We start from the raw sequence: 19,285 nt of genomic DNA, 5'->3' as shown, positions 1-19,285 counted from the left end.
GGAGTTGGGGCCCTGCACCCTGTCACACACAGAGCATGGTGCCGATCAAGGGGTTGGTGCGCTGCACCCTGTCAAACACAGAGCCGCAGGGCAATCAGGGGATTGGGGCGCCTTCCCCTGTCAGGAACAGAGCAGGGAGGATAGGGAGGTTGTGGCCCCGCCCCCTGTCACACACAGAGCCGAAGGGCAATCAGGGGATTGGGGAGCTCCCCCCTATCAGGCACAGAGCAGGGCTGATCAGGGGGTTGGGGCGCCTTCCCCTGTCACACACAGAGCTGCAGGGCGATCAGGGGGTTTGGGCGCTGCCCCCTGTCACGCTGATCCCGGTGCCGGGAGCCTCGCTGCTCCGCTGATCCCGGTGCCGGGAGGCATATTACCCTTTTACTATATAGGATAGAGGCCTGGTGCATGGGTGGGGACCGGCTGGTTTGCCCTGAAGGGTGTCCTGGATCAGGGTGGGGGTCCCCACTGGGGTGCCTGGCCAGGCTGGCTGAGGGGCTGAGGGCTGTTTTCCGGAAGCGAGTGACTAAAAGCTCCCAACCGCTCCTTGTTTTCTTTTCTTTTTTTTTTTTTTATTCTGGGCCAGCTTTAGCTCTGAGGCCTCGCTGCTGAAAACATCGATACAATGTTGCGGTCCGGGGCTGACTGACAGCCGGTTTCTGGAGTTTTGTTTAGCTTCTTATTTGCAACATAGTACATAGTTTCTTAGAGTTGCAGCTCAGAGGCCTGCAAGTTAGGCGGGGAACGTTGGAGTCTGCAGTCCCTGGAGCAAGCAAGCCTCATGTTTGCTTCCAGCTGCCTGGCTGCCGGCCGCCATCTTGGCTGACAGTTAATTTGCATAAGGATATGCTGATTAGCCAATGGGAAGGGTAGTGGTCGTACGCTAATTACCATGTTTCTCTTTTATTAGTGTAGATTGGTCGATTTTTATATGTGCCCTGACTGGGGACAGAGCCCGCAACCTTGGTGTATGGGGATGACGTTCTAACCAACTGAGCTAACCGGCCAGGGCATGAGGTAGATATTTTAGGACATAAGGCATTCAAGTCTCTCAAAAAAAATTTTTTTAGTTATATGTTAATTTCCACTTTGCTGCTTATCTGCCTTTTGATTTAGTTAGAAAACATTTTTATAACACTACCTGGCACATAAGGGATTCCTATATGTGAGAGAATGTGTGGTTAGCTCCCTTTTCCACTGTCATTGCTGATGGATGTAAGCAGGAAATTACTGTCAGTCTATCACCATACCAGGACCCTTTCCATCACCAACAAACAAAGGGAAGTCAAGATACTCATGTGTAAGTTCAAAAGTTTATAAAGAGCTTGAAAAATTCTGACTATCCTAAGCCTGACTAACCCTTTCTCGGGACACCTAAACCTCAGATTATTTTCCATATGAAAATGTTCTCCTTACCCTCTCTTTTGATCACCTTCGTGTTTTGTTAGTTAGTTCATATCACTGGTTCCAGCAAGAGCTAGTCTCTCCCCCACTATCCATGATTTATAGAAAAACACTTAAGTGTTGCTGAGTGGTAAAAGGTTTTACAAAACCATCTTAATACAAAGAACAGGGGGCTAAGGGCAGGTTTACCGGGGTCACACAGGCCAGTTCAGAAAATCTGATTCCTTCTCAGATACTGTACTTCAAACAGGAGAAAATATATATGTTTTAAATGTATTTTTTAACGTTAAAATTTAAATTACTTTTTAGTCACCTAGTTCTAGGAAATGATCTAAGCCTTCATGCTCATCCCTTAGTCTTACCTGCCCTGTTGATGTCAAAGAAAGTGAAGACTGGCTCCCAGCACAAACTTTGCGTATGAACATTCCTTGTAAAGCTTCAATAACTTTAGGTTTATACACCCTGTTGGTATCACCATGGCCAAGTTTGCCTATGAAAACAAACACATTCAAGTTAAATAATTTATTTGTTTTAAAGAACCTATATTCTTGCAATTAAAACCACTTTAAGATAGATATAGACAATCATGTTTATGTTTTTCTCTCCTTTTATAGTGATATTTCGAACTTCAAATTTGCTGATATACTAAATAGCTCCTATATTAGAGTGCATATGAAATAATTCTTTTTAATTTTTGAAAAGATTATTAGTTCATGAACTAGAAAACTTGGCAAATCACTAAAGAAGAAAAACAAATGGCTAACATATATTCAACCTTACTAAGAACCAAAGAAATGCAATTTAAATATTATTTTCACTATTGAAATAATGTTTTAAATTATCTTACTTTAATACCTAGTGGAGTATTAAAGAATATGAGGAAGTGAGCATTCTCACATTGCTGATAGGAGTGACTAAGTAAAGTGGACAAAGATTTAGTCATTCATTGTACTGTTTTTAATACTGAAAAAAAATGGAAACTCTCTAAATACTCAATAATAAACTAGTTTTATCAGTTGTGCTACAATCGCATGAAAGAACACTTTGAGCCATTTAAAAGAAAAATGTAGAGCCATGCTTGTTGACATAGAAAGATACTCATAAAATACTGTTAGATAAAAACCAGCAGGTTATTAAATAATATCTACGGTAAATATAGGCCTGCTTTGGTTTTTAAAAGACATCTGTGCAGCAATATATAGTATGTACAAATTTGTGTAAATGCATACATATTTAGATGTCTATCTACCAAAGTTTTAACAATGGTTATAGCAACATTTGTAGAAACAGTTCATTTTAGGTTTTTTAATTTCTGCCATCAGTATTTGGTTTTTCTACAATAGACATGTACAACTGAAAAATAATTTTTAAAAATCTCAGGAAAAAAGGCCAAAGTAATCAACCAATAAATATTTACATACCATTGTCTCCTCCTCCAAACGACCATACAGTTCTCCCATCTTTAGATAAAGCAATAGTATGTGAACTGCCACAAGAAACTTCTCCTACATTGCTAATGTCTTTTACTAATGTTGGAATGTTACGGCTATTACTGTCACCGTGACCTTGGTAAAACACAACAAAAAAGAAATGTTAACTCTTCTTCTTTTGGCCATTACTTCACAGCTGGAATACACATTACAAATTAATAGAATTGATGCATTTTTAAGTACAGATAAATATGAAAAACAGAATCATTTCTATCATCTTCTCTCATCAAATCTTCTAGACAACTCCCAAACTGTGTCACCCAGTCTCCCCAATGACTCATTAGGACATTCTATTTATGCTCCTCTCACAGCACTTTGTCAAATGCTGTCTAGTATCATGCTCATATTGATTTGTTTTCCCTTCCCACTAGATTATACACACCAAGATCATGATGGTATCTTTCTTATCACTGAAATCCTGCAGTGCCTGCTCATAGTATACACTCAGTAAATACTTGATAGATTTCATTACATTTTCAAATTTTAGCACCAAAATCTAGGTATTCTGTATATAAACTTATCTTCCTCTGAACTTAAAAAAATAACAAAATAAATTACAGTCTTTGGCCTATTAATTCTAGTCTCACTCAATAACCATCATCATTTCTATTTTTCTATGGGAATAATTTCAATTAAAAAATGTTACCTAATCTTCCAAAGTCTCCTTCACCCCATGTGTACAATTCACCATCCTCTGTTACAGCAGCGCTATGTCTGTATCCAGCCGACACACAAACAACTACCTGCATTGCACACAAAGTGAATTTGATGAACATGAAGATGAAAAAACATATAGTTCATATTTGACCTCATATGAAGAGACTTCAAAGATACTGATATTCACAACTCATCCAGGACAAGGCTGCCTGGCTAAAGGGTCAAGAAGGTGCTGAAATACGTTCTGTATTTTAGAGCAGTGGCTATATGCTCTACATTGGCCAGGCCACAAACCCTGGTTTCCACCCAAAGGAGAGGACAATTTTTCTTAATTCAATTCACACAAAGGCAGTGTAAAAGCTAGCAACTCCCCCAACCCCAAATATATCTATCTATCACTTGCAAGAATATTATATCACTACTCAAGTCTTTACTCAAAGAGTTGGAGAGGGCTAAACACTCATGGAACAATAAAAAAAAAAAAGTTAAAATAAAACCTCCAATCCTGGCTAATCAAATAAAACTCATTATATAATTCGAATAACTCTCAAAAACACACTATTACCAATGCAGAAAGATCTAAGCAATATATAAGCTTACATTAATGAAACTCCTGACAGTAGGATAAAAACTTGGTGAGTAAAAATTAGGGGAATAAAGGCATATATCAATATATTTTGGGGACCACTCATACCTTCTAACACTGATCAAAATCACTGACTACTGAAAAAAGATACACAGGAAAAAATCTACACCAATAACTCCATGTCTTTTCAATTTCTAGTTTGTCTAATATAAAAAATTAGAACTAATTTAAAAAAAATTGTAATTAAGGAAGAAAGGAGGTACAAAGACTAGGAATATACAACTTCAAATAGTGTTTATCTGAAGTTCCTTAGAGCCCTATATTCAACATCTTATCAAGTATCTCCTGATATTGTCAAGTGGAATATTCCAAAGGTCACTGCTTGGGGGTTGATGTCTAAATTAAAATACTGAAAGTTACAATAAACTAAAATTCATTTGATTAGCCAACCTTGTCAACCAACCTCCCATGAAGGAAAAGTGTCCTACATGTAATTCAGATATAAAATTAAAACTTAGCCCTAGCCAGTTTGGCTCAGCAGATATATTGTCCATCTGTGGACTGAAGGGTCTCAGGTTCGATTCCGGTCAAGGGCTCGTACCTAGGTTGCAGGCTCAACCCCTAGCCCTGGTCAGGGTGTGGGGGGAGGCAATCAATCCATGTGTCTCTCTCACATCGATGTTTCTCTCACTCTGTCTCTCCCCATCCCTTCCACTCTCTCTAAAAAATCAATGGAAAAATATCCTCCAGTGAGGATTAACAAAAAACAAAAAAAATTGACACTTAAACATTAAGAGATTTCTATGTGAGGAAACTTTCATGGAAAGAATACAATTTTAAAATGGAGAGACCCATATAAATGCATATAATTATATACTAAGGAAGGAGATTTAGGTTTAGTGTTTATTTTTGTGTGACCTTGCGCAAGTTACTTAGCCACTTTAAAAGCCTCATGTCAAATTTCAGTGGGAAGGCAGGGGAGGGTTGGGGGGGGGGGCGGGGGGGGAAGAGATCAACCAAGGGACTTGTATGCATGCATATAAGCATAAACAATGTACACAGACACTAAAGGGGTGAGGACATGTGCAGGGGGGGAAGGGGGGGGCGTGGGCGGGGGGTGGTGGTGGTGGCCAGGGGGAGATCAATGGGGGAAAAAGGAGACATATGTAATATTATATATGATACTTTAAACAATAAAATAAAAAATTTAAAAAATATACATAAATATGTATATAAGTATACTATATATATTTGAAATAATTTTGAAAAATATTTTCTCTCAAAATTCTTAGTTACAAATGCTGTTTTAAATCTTTCTGAAAATGAATTTATTTAAAATGTGAATCATTTTATACTGCAGGATTTGTGTATTTAATGTTTGTTGTAAAATATGAAACAAAATCTTTTTTTTTACAAAAAAAAACAAACTCAGAGATCAGAAAAAGTAAACATATGAAATGACAATTTCAATATTATTTTCATAAAAGCAAGCTTTTCTTATTAAACTTTTAGGATGGATTTAAGATGCATAAAGCAGAAACCAGGGATATTGTAACTATGACAGCACATAATTTGGGGACCTAATAAAACTGCAGACCCTGAAAGGAAAAAAAAAGCCTCAAGTAAGTTTCTGTTAAAATGCTACTTCTTCCAAGAGAACTCTGACCTAATTATCTAATATCACACACTCACCCAAGTTAGTATCTATTATTACATTACTCAATTTTCCTTTACTATTATTTGAAATTATTTTATCTGTTTGTTTACTTATTTATTATCTTTATCCCACAGATTAAAGCTCCATGAGAGCAAGGGCCTGAAATTCCTTAGAGCCCCATATTCAGTTCCCTTACCTTTGAAATGAGAAAAACTACCTGAATAAGGTTATATAAAAACTAAAATTAAATAATGTATGTAAAAATGTTTTGTAAACCATAAAAGAATTATACAAAAGATAAGCCAAAGAGCTGGGGGGAACGCAACTTCAGAAGGAACACAACAAAATCTGAAAGATAGCACCAGTGCATCTAATTATTTTTTTAAGTTAAAAAAGAAAACACATACCTTTCCTTGAAGAGGGCCCTGAATAAGCTTGGGATATTTCTGTGTTGAACTATTTCCATGTCCCAGTTTCCCATAATCACCATCTCCCCAACTGAAGACTTCTCCTTCTGTGGTAAAAGCTAAAGTGTGACCATCAGATCCTTTGGAAGATGAAACCTTTTTAATGGACCTGTGAGGCTCAAATGTTAACTTTTTTAAAGTAGACTGATTATTAGAATCTCCAAGGCCCAGTCTCCCATAGCTGCCTTTTCCACAAGCTCTGACAGAGCCATCCGTAGAAATGACAAAAGTGCAGTATTGTCCAGCTTCAATCTATAAGCAAACAAATAGAAATGTAAATATAAAATGCTTCTGTTAGAAACAATGTGTTATCATTTAAGGCTGGTTTTTACCAAAGAGGCTCAAAAGAAGTCTTTTAAAGCCAACTAGGGCATGGATCTTCATAGTGATTGAAAAGTAAATAGAAGCCGAAACCGGTTTGGCTCAGTGGATAGAGCGTTGGCCTGCGGACTGAAGGGTCCCAGGTTCGATTCCAGTCAAGGGCATGTACCTGGGTTGTGGGCACATCCCCAGTAGGAGATGTGCAGGAGGCAGCTGGTCGATGTTTCTCTCTCATCGATGTTTCTAACTCTCTATCTCTCTCCCTTCCTCTCTGTGAAAAATCAATAAAATATATTAAAAAAAAAACATATTAAAAAAAAAAAAAGAAAAAAAAAAGAAAAGTAAATAGAAAATTAAGAAACCCATTAAAGGCCTTTTCACGTTGCCTTTGTTGTGCTCAGATTAACATATATTTATCTTTCCAGGTTATTTACCTGGTCATGGTTCAATGAAACAACAAAGTAAAATGTTGTTTCTTAAAATTAAAGGATAAAAAATAAAATGTTCCTATAAATTTCTTAGGGTCCATTATGGAACCATAAATATTCTAAATTCATTTTAAAATGTCTTAATGAAAATAATAAAATAGAATGTCTAGCTTGGCTAACGGTAGTTACAAATGTAAAAAAGTGACCATAATAGAAAAATGAAATGCCTATCTGCTAAAGGGAAAATTCCAGTTTTTATTTAGTATTACCACTTATGTTGAATATAATGGTAAGTATGTTGCCACTCATAACTCTTTAAAAATCCAGATCCCAACTTAATTTTTTAAAACTTGGGAACAGCATTAGGGAAATGGGGGACTAAAAATATTTTTTCTATTAAAATGAAAAAACTGACACAGTATGATATAGAAACAACAGAGATAAGAAACAATCAAGAATCTTCACTCAATTTAAAAAACACTCTTAACATTATTTAAAGCAAACCCTGTCATCATGCAGATAACTCACGGTCTGAGCATCAGAGAAACTGGGAGCCAGTTTGGGCTGTAATATTTTCTCCTGTGTGCCTTCTACCAACTGATGGCTGCTATTGCTCCCCCAAACATAAACCTCACAGGTTTCTGAGACAATGGGAGCATCACCAGTCTGAATGCTATCTGGGCTAGCACATGTTCTTGAGTAATCAGAAGCCATTCTGCAAACCTATTAAAATAAAAAACATACAATGAATTGTCAAAATATTTTTAAATTAGACATTTTACTGTTAACTTTCCTTCTTCTAAAACTCCCAACTGCTCAAATAACCTAACAACTCATCCATTCTTAAGCACAGATGGCTAGACTATATACTACTATAGAATAAACCACTAAAAGATACAAATAAAAATGACAAAAATGAAGAGATGGAGATACACAAGCAAACCTTTTTAACTAAAAATTTTATTATTGCATACAACAGCATTATAGGAAAACAGAGCTTACTAAAGTAGGAAAAAACCACCACTGATAATCCCCTCACCATAATACAATAAATGTTCTATTTTTTACATATGTCCTTCCAGAATTTTATGTTCTTTAACAGTTATCACAGTGGATATATAAAAGTGATGATACCGCCCCCAACAAGTTTGGCTCAGTGGATAGAGCTTTCTTCAAAGGGTCCTGGGTTCAATTCTGATCAAGGGCACATACCTCAGTTGCAGGCTCCTCCTTGGCCCGGGCCCTGGTCGAGGCTCGTGCAGGAGGCAACCAATTGATGTGTTTCTTTCACATTGATATTTCTCTCTGTCTTTCCCTCTCTCTATAAATCAATGGAAAAATATCCTCGGGTGAGGATTAAAAAAAAGTGATGATATAAAAGACTCATGCAAAAATTTCCATATTGTCTACCTGCTCTTCCTAATTGAACTGATAATATTCCATCTAATATAAAAATCACAATGTATTTAACTATTTTCCTTTAACTGATCATTTAGATTCTTCCTACTTATTTGTAATATAAGCTATTTTTAATATATTTGTTATGACATTTTTATTACTTCCTCAGTAGACCTAGAGAAAACTCAGAAATGGGACTACTACATAAAAAAAATAATAACAATCTTATGATTCTTGACACATACTATATACTAAACTGCTTTCCAAAACAGTACATTATTATATCACTAGGGCTACCCTAAAAACAGTAATAGTCCAGAGCAATTCAATAGTCACACATACAGTATACACATCCTATATAATCCTATATAATAAAAGGCTAATAATATACAAATAGACTGAACGGCAGAACAACAGAACAACTGGTCGCTATGACATGCACTGACCACCAGGGGGCGTGCATGGAACATGGCGGGCGTTGGTGGTTACTGAAAATTCTTTGCTCCCGTGCGCTGTGGTCCCACCTGGCGACCTGGCGCTCACACCTGCTGCCTGCGCTGGCCCCGCTCACACCCGCTGCTGGTGCCTGACGATGGCCCAAATTGTTCTACGCCATCAGCGGGTGCGAGCAGCAGCTGCTGACCCCAATCACCCCTCAGGGCTTCTCCACCTTCCCCTGCTTCTGAGAGGTGATAAGGGCCAGTAGCCACCTCTCACACCCACTGCCGGCGACAGACCAGCTCGCACCCGCTGCAGGCACTGGAGCCGCCGCTTGCACCCACTGCCGGCACCATCAGCAGGTGCAAGCGGTGGCTGCCAGCCCCGATCACCCATGAGGGCTTCACCCCCTGTCAGCGGGTGGGAGCAGGGCTGCCAGCAGACAGGGGACCAGGGGCTACAGCAGGAGGGGCCAGATGGGGGCGCAGAGGATGGGCCGAGACCTGCCCCATGCCCACCGCAGCTTCACAGCCCACAGTTCCTTTCAAGGTGCACGAATTCATGCACTGGGCCCCTAGTATATACATAAAATAAAAATCATGACTTATTTACCATTTGTGTTGAATATAATGGTAAAGTTTGTTGCCATTCATAATGCTTTTTAAAAATCCAGGCTTCTTTCCCATCCTACCAGCCCTACCAAAATTGAAGGACCCAGGATTGCCATCCCAGTTACCCTAACCAAGAAATGGAGTGATGTGAGTACAAGTTTTCACTGCATCCAAACCAGTAATAATTATTGTGCTTTTTTTCTTTTGTGCAAACTTAAGTGGGGAAAAGAGAATGCATTATTTTAACCTTACATTTCCTTATTATCAATAGAACTGAAGTTTTTCCATCTATTTTTTTTATTATTTATTTATTTATTTATTGGGGCTTAATAGATTTTACTGACTTGTATGAACTCCATACAATACAGATATTAACTCTGACTATGACTGCTGTCAATATGTTGTCTGCTTTTTAGTTTTTTTCCTGAATCAAATGAAACAATAAAAGACAAATCTGCAATAGTCAATATATTTGATTACTAACTCATTGCATAAAGGAAATAGAGTAATTTAAGTCAGAAACTTTAAATAGTATCTACAATGGAATAATATGTGTCTAGACAAATATTTTCCAGTGAACAATGAGGACAGTTCTGAGAACATACAAAATATGTATAAGGGAAAGCTGCCAGTCCCTAATAAAAGATCTGAAATTTTGCTGGAGATAAAAGGATGGTGGGTCCAAGTGGGTTAGAATATTTCATCTAAAGATATCTGTATGTAAAAAAGGCTAAGTGACTGACTGTACGTCCGTCCAACCATCCGACCAACCGGCTGATACATATAATGCGCACTGGCAATTTAAAAATAAACGTTGACTCGTGCATGCGCGATACATATAAAGCCCTCACTGGCGCCAACCACACACGTATGTTTCGATCTGTCATTGTCGATTGTGAATTTGGTCCACTTCTATTATAGAGAAAGGGTAAATAGCAATATTAAAATATTTTTTCTAATTAATTTCCTTTCAATGTGCACGAATCCATGCACCGGGCCACTAGTATTACTATAATATGACTTAAAAGAAAAATCATAGCCATCCCCCGACCAAAGCAAGAGAAGGGAGGCAGAAAAAAGTCTACTCACAGAGCTTAGAAATGTATTTTTTGAAAACAACTAGGAGGTGGGTAGGATTCAGGGAAGATGACAATAGCAGGAGCAACATAGTTTTTTAAACTTTCTGGATCACTACACAGAGCAAGTAGAAGGCAAAATTCGCTCAGTGGTTAGAGCATCAGTCTGCAGACAGAAGGGTTGTGAGTTTGATTCCAGTCAAAGGCACATACCTCGGTTGCAGGCTTGATTCCTGCCCCACGTAAGGGAGGCAACCAATCGATGTGTCTCTCTCACATTGATGTTTCTCTTTCTCTGTCTCTCTCCCTCCCTTCCACTATCTCTGTAAATCAAAACTCCAAAACCATGCTTAGCATTCATAACAAAACTAGGCAACAAGGGCAGTTCCAATAACTCCAAATATAAGCTGGGGGAGACAAACCACCACCCAACACAAAATAAAATCTGTGTGGTAATGACATTTGTGCAGGAGGAAGCAACAGAGTGTCTGACAGACCTGAGAACAGAAAAAAGAAAAAAAGAAGAAAGAAAGAAACCAAAACAACCAATCAGGTAGCCACTGGAAAGAACAGTGAACCAAGAAGCTAAGAATAGTAGTTGCAACTGCGAAGAGCTGTGCTCTCTCTGACTGCAGATAAGTATAAGGGGTCCATGATGAAAAGTTTAAAACTTAGAGCAATCTAGCTCTTGTGAACTCTTAAAATTGATATCCCCTTACAGGACAGCGCACCCACACTGAGGAGAAACTACTGGGAGTGAAATAAAAATTGAACAGAATACAGTCAACAGAAAGGATACAGTTGGGAAGAGGAACATAGTGGGAAACCTTTTTTTAAAAACATTACACAAAAACAATAGAGGGAAGAGGCCAAATATGAAACAATAGAAGCTTCACTACAGATAATAATTCAATGGACTGAAACTCAAATAGGTTTAAATCTATCAGTTCCTAATGTTTTTCAAATGAAATCAATTGGTCAAGTTTGGAGGATGACAGGAGGTCGAGTCATTAAACTGAAACCTAGTAAAATAAAAATCAGTGTTTAATAAAAAAATCAGGTGGGGAAAATCAAGCATTTATTCTGCCTTTTCTATATGAACTATAGCAGAGTAACCAAGTGGTCAATAAAGGAATCATTTCTTTATAAAAACATTCTAATTAGTAAATGAAAGAGGAATGATAGAATACCATCATTTTGCAACCAACCACAAATGAATTAACAGAATAAGTCATGAAGTATCAGGGCTGCTAATATCACGAAAAAAAGAGAACTTGATGGAAGATTACAACACCATGTATATAATTTTGCCAAAGGCTCTGGATCCACCTGTCAACTTTCAGAAAATACATAGGACCTACTGAACTGGATTATGAGTAATTAGCAAAATATAGATTGTAGGCAATTCTACAGCCAAAAAAAAACACACAGGTTTCCGAACAAATACAATGAAAGAAAAGGAAAAGAAAAATGGAGGGAAGCAATAGATAAAAAGATTTAAGACTTAAAATTTTTTTTTCTATTTGATTTTAGAGAAAGAGGGAAGGAGAGAAACACCGATGTGAGAGAGAAACATCAATCAGCTCCTCAGGCACACTCCTAACTGGGGATCGAATCCACAACCTGAGTATGTGCCCCGGCCGGAATCAAACTGGTGATCTTTCATTGCACAGAAAGACACTCAACCAACTGAACCATACTGGCCAGGGCAAGACTTTTTTTGTTATTGTTAATCCTTACTCGAGAATATTTTTTCCATTGATTTTTAGAGAGTGGAAGGGGGGGGAAGAGGGGAGAAAAGCATTGATGTGATAAAAATACATAGATTGGTTGCCTCCCACACGAGCCCACACGGGACCGGGGATCGAACCTGCAACCCATGCACAGGCCCTTCAGTTCGCAAGCCGAAGCTCTAACCACTGAGCACAATGGCCAGGGGAAGAAGAGAGACATATGTATTAAAATCACTTAAAAAGTCCACAATAATGGGCAAGACTATATATAGTGTCTAAGGATGTACACCTGTAAAGAACTATAAAGAAATGCAATGAAGTGATTACAAACAGTCTCCAACTTATAATGGCTTGATTTAAAACTTTTTTACTTTAAGATGGTACAGAAGTGATATGCATAATAAACTACATGAGATATTCAACACTTTACTATAAAATAGGCTTTGGGTTAGATGATTATGCCCAACTGTAAGTTGATATAAGTGTTCTGAACATGTTTAAAGTAGCATAGGCTAGGCTATGATGTTTGGTAGGTTACATGTATTAAATGCACTTTTGACTAAATGATATTTTAAACTTACAAGGGGTTTATTGGGACGTAACCCAATCATAAGTTGAGGAGCATCTGTACTCTAAAAGTCAGTGGATACTTAAGTGAGGAGGAAAAGGGTTATGGCCAGGACATGAAAGAATAGTTTTATTCATTTACCTGGATACAGATTAGAAGGATTTTTAAAAATGATAAACCATTAAACTATCATTTGTTTGTATGTCTTTCTATATCTGTTTTACTTTTGATAAAATTACAGTTATCTTCATATGATACAAAATTCAAAATGAATAAAAGGGTATACACTGAAAAATATGTTCCCTATCCCTGATGCCAGACACCCCAGCTCCCCTTTCTAGAGACAACCATTGATGTCATTTTCTTTTGCATCCTTTCCAGAGGTAGAACAGATAATTTTTAAGGGATAAATACATGCAATAGCATTTTAACACAAAGTAATTTGTAATGTAAAAGCCATGATTATTACATACCTCTTCAAAGAGACATAAAGCTGCCTCATAAAGCGAGCACAACCCATCAGATGTTCTGGTTGGTTCCCTCCACTGACTCCGATCAGCAGATGAACCCTATAATTAAAACATTGTGAGGAAGAAAAGAAACATATGTATTAAAATCACTTAAATAGTCCACAAAAACATTTGAGAACTGTTTATACGATTATGTGCATTAAGATCAATTCTGAACATTAGGTCATGAAATCAACTGTTATAAAAGACTAGAGGCCTGGTGCACGAAATTCGTGCGCAGGTATGGTCCCTAGGCATGGCCTGTGATCAAGGCCATCTTCCCCAGCTGTCTGCAGCCAGCCCCACCCCACCACCACCATCCATCTCTAGTTACCCGTTCTCCATTGGGTGATTGATGCCTGATGGCCGGGGGGAAGGGACCGAGAGGTTGACTGTTCCTGCCCAGTCGCTGGCCCCGCCCCCACCGTAGGTTGCCATCATGCGATGGGAGCCTGCCAGCCAGGGAAAGGGACCGAGAGGTGGTCAGTGCAGCTCATGGTGACTGGCCCAGTGGTTGTTCCACTGTTAGGGTCAATTTGCATATTACCCTTTTATTATATAGGATGTGGCTATAGAGTGAAACCATAAATTAAGTGCCACTCCCTCACTGATGACCTTATTAAATAGTGATTTGTTCTAAGGGTCACAGGGCTTGAGCCAAAAACAATCAAAGAGGCAGAATTTTGCAAATTACACATTCTTTGTGGGTGTTCAGAATGCAGTAAATGGGATCCCAGGAAATATTCTACTCCCCTGGGACTGCCTTGCCCAACTGCCCCCAAGGATACAGGCAAGTAGAACATACCAACTTGAGTGATGACCCTGACCAGAGCAGGAAGTCTGGCCCTCCCTTTTTAGTTTCAGCACAACTAAGGTCCTAAAGTCAGTTCATGGAGCTAACTGACTACACCAGCAACAAAGCATCTTTTTTTCTAGTACAGCTGGAGGAAGGACAGTAAAAAGCTAGGAGACTCCTTGACAAGTGGAATAAGGGAAAATGAGATAGTATAATTAAACAAGACCAAACAATCTGAGCAATGTACAGCTAGCTAAGGAATCACAAGGTTTTATCTTCCCTAACCAAGGACACCAAGGAGCAAATGGGTTACATATTCCAGCCAGTGGTCGGCAAACTCATTAGTCATCAGAGCCAAATATCAACAGTACAACGATTGAAATTTCTTTTGAGAGCCAAATTTTTTAAACTTAAACTATATAGGTAGGTACATTGTTATTAACTTAATTAGGGTACTCCTAAGGCTTAGGAAGAGCCACACTCAAGGGGCCAAAGAGCTGCATGTGGCTCGCGAGCCGCAGTTTGCCGACCACGGTTCCAGACTGTCCTCGGACAGAAGGGCCTCAGTCCCCACCCCTCTTCAATGACCTTCTTAATGATGTTCTTTTAAAAATGAAACTAACCAGAAAATAACCCCTGAGCCCTCTATATGCACACTTTGGTGAATCAACATACTGACACACCTGAAAAGCTAATGAATATTCTGTTAAGACTCTCCCCGAGACCTTCCCTAGAATTCCGGCAGGCCAGAGAGGTAAAAAGCCTCAAGACAAAAAAGCCACAGCTCACTCTGGCAACAGTACTCCCAGGCCTTGTATCTCTGCTGCTTTTTCTCCTAAACTCTAAGAGACCCCGCAAGACTTGCAACCAGGGGAGCAGTGGGCAATGGCAGCTTGATCCGGGCTGACCCCCTGAACCTGTCTTCAAGGATCCCTTTTCCCTGACTTTTCCTCTCCTATTGCTTTTCCTACCTTAAGCCCTTCTTTTGTTTCACTGTCTCCAGCTTTAATGAACATACTCTCAAAATCACCTGGACTTGTATTGTGAAGTCTTTCCTACATGAAATCAAGAACCCACACAATAAAGGAGACCTACCCCAGGCCCAGACCCCATCAGGTAACAATAGTACCTCTCTGGGACTAAATGCATACTCTCCACAATAGGGCCCAAAGGCTATGACTAGAAATCATTCTCTCATTGAAATGATAAACCAGAAAATGAACTTAATCTTCATTGCTCCCTCAAATTCCCATACATATTATTAAATCTTTAGATCACAAATGTCAAGTTCTTTCTCTGATTTGCCAATCCTATAATTTTGAAATTTTCATCAGTGGCATTTATTTCAAAGGATACTGTATTATAAAAATATTTATATTCTAGAAGATCACAAGGCAGATATACCATAGAAAAGTATATCCTCTATTGTGGAAGTGTTCGGCCTAGATGCCCAGTAAGATCCCATCCAACTCAATGATTATGATTTTATCAATTCAAATTATTTTAATCTACATGATTAATAAGTAATGAGAGAAATGAACATGTTGGCTATTTAATTTATCACTGGGTCATCAGGTACAAACCTGCTGCTACCAAAACAACTTTTCTTTTTAATTGTTTAAGGTGGTACTTCTCAAATTTTAAAATAGACTTGAATTATCTAGAGATCTTGTTAGAATACAAATTCCAATTCAATAAATATAGATGGGAGCCTGAGATTCTGCATTTCTTAACAAGCTCCCAGTTGATGCCAATGCTGCTGTCTGGTGCTCACACTTTGAGTGGTAAGGCTTTAGAGAGCCACTTGTAGGTCTGGAGTCATACCAGAAGCTGAGTGTTCAAAATTAATTAATCCTTAGACATCCCAGGTGTTGCTATATTAGCAAATACTTTGGGGCATAGCCTCTCCAAATTCCATAATTGGGAAAAACTGTAATCTTTGGCTCCACTGTTTAAAGATCACCAAGCCAATAGCAGATGAGGAACAGCATGTTGTACCTTCCTAAGAGCTGGCACCAGTACCATCAATACCTTTTTTATGCTTTTCTACAGTATAGAGGAAAATGTTAAAAACTGTATAAAAGTTTTCATAACAGACAGACCTGGGTTAAATCCAAACTCCATCACTTTTTGACTGTGCGATTGAAAGATAAGATCCCTTATCCTTAGACAGAAATAATGCATATATTTTATAGGGCTGTTGAGAGGATTAACTGAAATTATGTATAAAACACGCCTAATACAGTTCCTAACATATAGTAAGTAGTAACTGCACTTTGCTCCATGTACACTGAGAAAGGAGAGAAAATACAGGGAGTCTTTAATAAATTCTTACTAGATTTAAAAATAAGAAACCAATAAAATATCCTTCAAACATTGTCTGCAGAGACTGTCACTGTTTTCTGTTCTTCCCAAAATAGTTGAGAGGCTAGTCCCAATTAGGATTACAGCGATCTCTAAAACCCATTGTATACAGAATTCTTAATGTGTTTTGTAAACATACTGCATAATATAAAAACAACAACAACAAAAGGCTATACCTAGGCATTTTAAAAGAAATTAAATTTTGAAAAATATAGTACATTAAATGTATAACTATATATATTATAACATACCATAGGAAGTTCAATGGTCCAGAGATAAAGTAGAAATTAAAATAATAAACTAGTGGTCTCATAGGTCTTCATTTAATAACCTTCTTCTTAAATACCTACCATTAAAAATAATGTAATACCTTTTATTTTTTCACATTTGTCCTTAGAAGATATTAAGACAAGAACATAAGACTGGATGGAATACATTTATGTTCTTGCTATCTGGTTTTACTCTACTTAAAATTGGTTCAATGGATCAAGAAGCCACAGGATCAAGAAGCAAGTGATACAAGGCCCTGCCTCGCTTGGCAGCCTCATTTCATCCCATTCTACCCCATACATCCAGGACTTGCTCTTCCACATTATCACTTTGTGAAATCTGGTCCTCTCATCTAAAAAATTCTCTAGTCCCCTCACTGACACATATGTTTTTAGCCAAACTCTTCCTACTTTTCAACTAAGCTCAGGGGTTCCTCCACCATAAGTCAATTCCTGCCCCTTCCCCTCCAGCTCTCCTCCTGTATCTCACCACCTTCTCCCTGTACAGACTTCTAGTACAATCCATTATCATTAATTTGAAATGTCCATGTATCTCTCTTTCCTTAAACTGCGAGCTGGCTGAGGGCATGGACACTACAAAGCTTATTCATTTTTTTAACCCAGTGCCTAACAGTATTTGGCACATAGTGCTCAGTAAACACCTAGTGGCATCCAAGTCCAATGTGTTTATTGATATTTTTTTAGAATTCACAGATGTACACTGACATTGTTTCCCTACTCTTTATTTAAATCTAAGTTAATGAATATCGTGTGCACTCCCATTCAAACACAATTATTATGTGTATGGGTAGCAGAATTTAAAAATCACACAAGTAAATACAACTTATGGATTAAACTTCTATTTTTTTAATCCTTATGCCAAGTACTCAATTGATGGTTAGTGTCTCTTCCTCTAACATCTAGGTTGGGGATAAATTTTATCCCAGTTTTCAGGGGTAGAGAAACTTAAGACAGGGATGATCAGCTCAGTTGTGGTCCAATGTACCAGGAGAGGTTCTAGATATTTTCTGAGTTCTCAGACACTACTGTAAAGTGTAAGAAGCATGGGTTCTGGAGACCAAGAGCATCGGACTCTATTGCTTATTGTGCAAGAAAAAATATAAAATTCAATTAAATAACCATGTCTTTCCCCTAAAAAGTGAATCTGAGATTTAATTAAATTCAATATAATGTAGGTCTGTGGTGACTTTGGGAGAGCCAAACTAAATCAAAAACAAAATTCTTCCCCCAGAATAGATCCAGGATTCTGAGGAAAGCAATCTAGTTTTCTGGGGTGTCCTTGTCCTAACAAGAGGTTATATTATAGGGTACAGTCTTGGTGAGTAAAGACACCTTTCTGAATAGGTGTATTTGACATTTTGCCCATGAATGAAAGAGACCAAGTGGAGAGAAACTAGAAATCCAGCCATAAAATAAACAATGTATTTTTAGTCTACTTTAAGGAAGGCCTTCATGCCCTAACCGGTTTGGCTCAGTGGATAGAGCATTGGCCTGCAGACTGAAGGGTCCTGGGTTCAATTCCGGTCAAGGGCATGAACCTTGGTTGTGGGCACATCCCCAGTAGGGGGTGTGCAGGAGGCAGCTGATGGATGTTTCTCTCTCATCGATGTTTCTAACTCTATATACCTCTCCCTTCCTCTCTGTAAAAAAATCAATATATTTAAAAAAAAAAGAAGTAGGAAATGCTTTCAGCTCATTTAAAAAAAAAAAAGGGTAGGCCTCCACAGGGAAAAAAATAAAAAAATTGATTTAACATATATGGGGGGAGGAGGGAGGCAGAAAAAACATGGGCTTTACAGACATTCAGGGTTGTAGTAGAAATTAGTTAACACTGTGCCTGGCCCATAAGTGCTTAATCAAAAGTACACTTTATACTTCTAGTTCTTTTGAGAAGTAGGTATGTAAATTTAGGATAATTGCCAGTTTCTTCAGCCTTAAGATAAGAATAAATAATATCTTAGAAATTAACATGATAAATAAATGAGACAGTGCACAAAAAACCACCTGGTAGGTAGTAGGCACTCAACAAAGATTACCTCTCCTTTTCCCTAAGTGCAGTTATTGGAGAGCAGTAAATAAAACAAGCCAAAAGGGAATAAAATGTTTATTATAGGTTAATCAAATGAAGATTAAAAACATTGGGTAGGTCCGGGGTCGGCAAACTGCGGCTCTCGAGCCACATGCGGCTTTTTGGCCCCTTGAGTGTGGCTCTTCCTAAGCCTTAGGAGTACCCTAACTAAGTTAATAACAATGTACCTACCTATATAGTTTAAGTTTAAAAAATTTGGCTCTCAAAAGAAATTTCAATCATTGTACTGTTGATATTTGGCTCTGTTGACTAATGAGTTTGCCGCCCACTGGGGTAGGTAAATATATTTACTCCTAGAGGCCTGGGGCACAAAAATTTGTGCACGGGGGGGGGGGGGGTCCCTCAGCCCGGCCTGTGCCCTCTCGCAGTCTGGGACCCCTCAGGGGATGACCACCTGCTGGCT

At 38.3% G+C, this 19,285-nt stretch overlaps 1 protein-coding gene across 2 annotated transcripts in view; it reads right to left on the bottom strand.

Moving 5' to 3' along the window:
- Nucleotides 1–19,285, bottom strand: part of HERC1 (HECT and RLD domain containing E3 ubiquitin protein ligase family member 1) — a 177,983-nt gene that overhangs the window by 127,721 nt on the left and 30,977 nt on the right. For both annotated transcript variants that reach the window (XM_023757829.1, XM_023757830.1), the window contains exons 3-8: nt 13,308–13,403; nt 7,539–7,733; nt 6,202–6,513; nt 3,541–3,637; nt 2,826–2,969; nt 1,767–1,894 (exon numbers count right to left, since the gene is read on the bottom strand). In XM_023757829.1, coding sequence (XP_023613597.1) covers nt 1,767–1,894; nt 2,826–2,969; nt 3,541–3,637; nt 6,202–6,513; nt 7,539–7,733; nt 13,308–13,403 — 972 coding nt within the window. The remainder of the gene's footprint in view (nt 1–1,766; nt 1,895–2,825; nt 2,970–3,540; nt 3,638–6,201; nt 6,514–7,538; nt 7,734–13,307; nt 13,404–19,285) is intronic.

This window comes from Myotis lucifugus, unplaced genomic scaffold, assembly GCF_000147115.1.
Source record: "Myotis lucifugus unplaced genomic scaffold, Myoluc2.0 scaffold_115, whole genome shotgun sequence".
NCBI lineage: Eukaryota > Metazoa > Chordata > Mammalia > Chiroptera > Vespertilionidae > Myotis > Myotis lucifugus.
This window is presented reverse-complemented; position numbering and strand designations above follow the sequence as displayed.